Source organism: Seriola lalandi, unplaced genomic scaffold, assembly GCF_002814215.2.
Source record: "Seriola lalandi dorsalis isolate HSWRI2012SDOR001 ecotype SW California unplaced genomic scaffold, Sedor1 jcf7180002054694, whole genome shotgun sequence".
In the NCBI taxonomy this organism is placed as follows: Eukaryota; Metazoa; Chordata; class Actinopteri; order Carangiformes; family Carangidae; genus Seriola; species Seriola lalandi.
This window is the reverse complement of record NW_019525247.1, coordinates 308,986-312,421: the sequence shown is the minus strand read 5'-3', so window position 1 is coordinate 312,421 and position 3,436 is coordinate 308,986. Positions and strand designations below refer to the sequence as shown.

At 46.7% G+C, this 3,436-nt stretch overlaps 1 protein-coding gene across 1 annotated transcript in view; it reads right to left on the bottom strand.

Annotated features, from left to right (window-relative positions):
* The window catches only part of sox19b (SRY-box transcription factor 19b), a 4,052-nt gene extending 1,295 nt beyond the window's left edge, over positions 1-2,757 (bottom strand). The window contains exon 1 of the mRNA XM_023423809.2: positions 1,780-2,757. Coding sequence (XP_023279577.1) covers positions 1,780-2,441 — 662 coding nt within the window. The 5' untranslated portion in view covers positions 2,442-2,757. The remainder of the gene's footprint in view (positions 1-1,779) is intronic.
* Positions 2,758-3,436: the final 679 nt, after the last annotated feature.

Sequence of the window (3,436 nt, the reverse complement as noted above, 5' to 3'; positions counted from 1 at the left end):
GCTGCTTTAAAAAAAAAAAAAATCAATTCTCTTATTAATGGAAAATATAAAAAAAACAATGTTAACAACTGCAGACAACACAGAGCTGCTGACACTGATCCAGAGACCTGTTCTCAGATCTGGCTCCTCATCAGAATCACTTGTTTTTTTTTTTTTTTAATTTTATTTTGTTAACCGCTTCCATTCTGTTACTTCCTCCTTTAATGGGACAAAGCAGCTCTTCAGCCAATCAGCTGCTGACAGTGAGTCAGAGAGCAGCAGGTTATTCATGATGAGCAGCTGCATGTTGAGACAGAGCCGGGATTAGGAATCAGGAATCAGGAATCAGGAATCAGGAATCAGGAATCAGGAAGTGCTGCAGGTTTGGTCACCTGGTTCACAGTGACACCTCTGATTTACAGTCAAGTGGATTAAACAGGAGCACCGGTCTCTCTACATCATCGGTGGGAGGAGCCACTCCTCATTAAATAAACATATTAACCTGTCATGTCACCTGTCCGTCATAAGGTAGAAAAAGAGCCCCAGTGTGGGGGAGTGTGTTCTGGGGAACAGCTACTCTACTGACCAGGATCAGGGTCTGACACCTGGATCTACACTAGACTACATGACTGGAACTGAAAATGGAAACAAATAGATTTTTAAAAAGTTAGGAAGCAGACATGACATTTGGGTCGTGAGAGACAAAGTAGGATGAGACAAGGAGTCATGGAGACATGTATTGAAGAGACGCCTGCATGCAGACAACACACTCACGTCAACCTTCAAACATTATGTCTATGTTACACCACGGAGCATCCAGTCAGTTGATCAGGTCTAGTTTTAATGACGTTACAAGAGAAAGTTAAAATAATTTGAATTTAATTTAGCTTGTTTTTCCAGATCAGTTATATTTTTGGTCACAAATCTCAGCCTCTCTAAAGATCTGAGTATCAGTTCTGACCTGTTCTTAGTTTAAACTTTACAATCTGGCCTTGGACCCAGCCGCTGTGATTCAGTGGGACCGGACGAGCTTCAGCAAGTCCAGGATGACTCAGAGCTTCAAACATCAACTGAAAAACACAGGTCAAAACATCTGAGGCTTTAAAATGAGCTCCAGTTGATTCGTCAGTCAAAAGGAGCGTGGAAATGATCGCTGTTTAAATCAACTTTATTTATCATTTATCTACGTGTGGAGTGTTTGCAGTTTGCATCGAGGCCTGAGGCAGCAGGCAGGGACCCTGAAGTGTAAGTGGGGACAATGGCTTGCAGGAGCAGGGGACTGTGGGTAGAGGACCACACACAGAGCAGCCCTGCCTGCCATCAAGTCATCCTGATCAACATTCCAGGCAGGACCCAGCCCAGAGCACAGTGTCACATGCATAACAAGTAGGCAGCAGACTGAAGCCTGTTGTTCCATCAGTGACTCAGTGGGACTGAATGTACTTTACTTCAACCTGATTAAAGCCTCTTCTCTAACAAATCTCTCTCAAGTCAGTGTCACAGCAGGTGCAACTGGAAACGGAATTCAGATGTGTGAGAGGAGTTGGTCAACTTCTGTTTTATTTTTCTTTTTTTCAGTTCTGGTAGTTTTGCCTCCAAATTAAAGTTTCTGTCCAATAACATCAAGTGACAAAGTTAGAATAAAAACTTTAATAAACTTAGAATAAAAACTTTAATACACCGCTGATTAAAACGATTCAAAAGAGACAAATTGTTTTAAAAATCAGTGAAGCTGTTTAAAAAATTAAAAAAAAAACCCGCCCTTCATTGTGGGACCGGGACCTGGACTGTGAGACTCACCTGTACGAGTTGGCTCCGTTCATGTACGTCTGTGCTGCAGTCATTGTAGGTGGATACTGGAGCGCGGACAGGTCATACCGGTGGAGCTGCTGCGTGTAGCCGAGCGCCTCGCCCTGCATGCCCGCGTACCCTCCGGTGGGGCCCCAGCCGTAGCTCTCCATCCTCGGACTACCACCCTGGCCCTGCGCCGCCGCCGCCAGCAGGTTCCCCGCTGACAGCGGGTACTTGGCCACCTGAGCGTCCTTCTTGAGCAGCGGCTTTGTCTTGCGGCGCGGCTTGTACTTGTAGTCGGGGTACTCCTTCATGTGGACGGCCCGCAGCCGCTTGGCCTCGTCGATGAAGGGCCGCTTCTCGGCGTCCGTCAGCAGCTTCCACTCGGCCCCCAGCCGCTTACTGATCTCCGAGTTGTGCATTTTGGGGTTTTCTTGAGCCATCTTGCGCCGCTGACCCCGGGACCAGACCATGAACGCGTTCATGGGCCGCTTCACTTTATCCATGGGGTCTCCTCCAGGTGCGCACGCCGTCTTGGAGCTCGGGTGAGAGTTTCCGTTGCTGCCCATGCTCCCGGTCATGTTGCCGGTGACTGGTGACATTCCCTGGGAGGTCTGGTGAGACGGGGGCTGGCCGGTTGGCTTCAGCTCGTGCTCCATCATGCTATACATGTTGGACAGGTGCGGAGAAGTTGACGAGGTACACAACAGTTGGAGCCTTTTGTCGCCGTCCACCTGGCGACGTGTGGCCAGGTTTCCCTACAGGTTCAACCGGAGCGCCGGGTGATCCGAATCAACTAATTACTCCCAACACACCCGGAGGCGAAGCGCGCGCGGACCAGAGTCTACTTCTCCTGGATGAGGAGCGTGTTGGCGGCGGTCATCACTGTCACAGAGCAGTCAGTGCGGTTCGGACTCTTCTCTTTCAGACCTTCAGCTCTCTCTCTCAACTCTTCTGCCCGCTTCTCCAAAAAGTTCCCCAGCCCTAGTGCAGGCAGCCGCGTGCGGACCAATGGGAGCGCGAGGAGCTTCCGTCTGTGCGCGTGCATTTGCAACTGAAAAGCCTCCTGACTGTGCACGAGACACTTGTTGAGAGGCGGAGTGAGGAGAGAGGGCTTTCGGCACACACGTATCTTAATAATTGATCGTTATCAACTGTTGTGATCGATTTCAAAGTTGAACAAAGTTCTGAGAGAGTCAGTCAGACTGGAACACACAGAGAGAGAAACAACTATTACCTTCGAAGAGGATTAAGACCACGTGTGAAAATGTTTTTTTTGTTTTTTCTGATTCTGACTTTAAACTCAGAACCAGAATTGTGAAAAAGTGAGTTTAAAAAGTGAATTCAAAGTCAGAATCTGACTTTGAATTCACTTTTTTTTCAATTAATTCTGACATTAAACTCCTTTTAGCCGTTTCTTTAGTCAGAATTTATGAGTTTAAAGCCTGAATTCAAAGGTTTTTTTTTCTCAATTCTAACTTGTTTCTTAGACTTCTGTTCTAATCTTGTTAACACTTTTTTTTCTAAGAAGACGTTTTTAAAGTCAGAATTCTGTGTTTAAACTCTAATTTAGGTCAATCAGAAATATATGGGGATCTGCTGGAGATCCACCTGCAGTCCACTGCTGAAACCCTGTAAACTCTCTCAATTCTGATTAAAGTCAGAA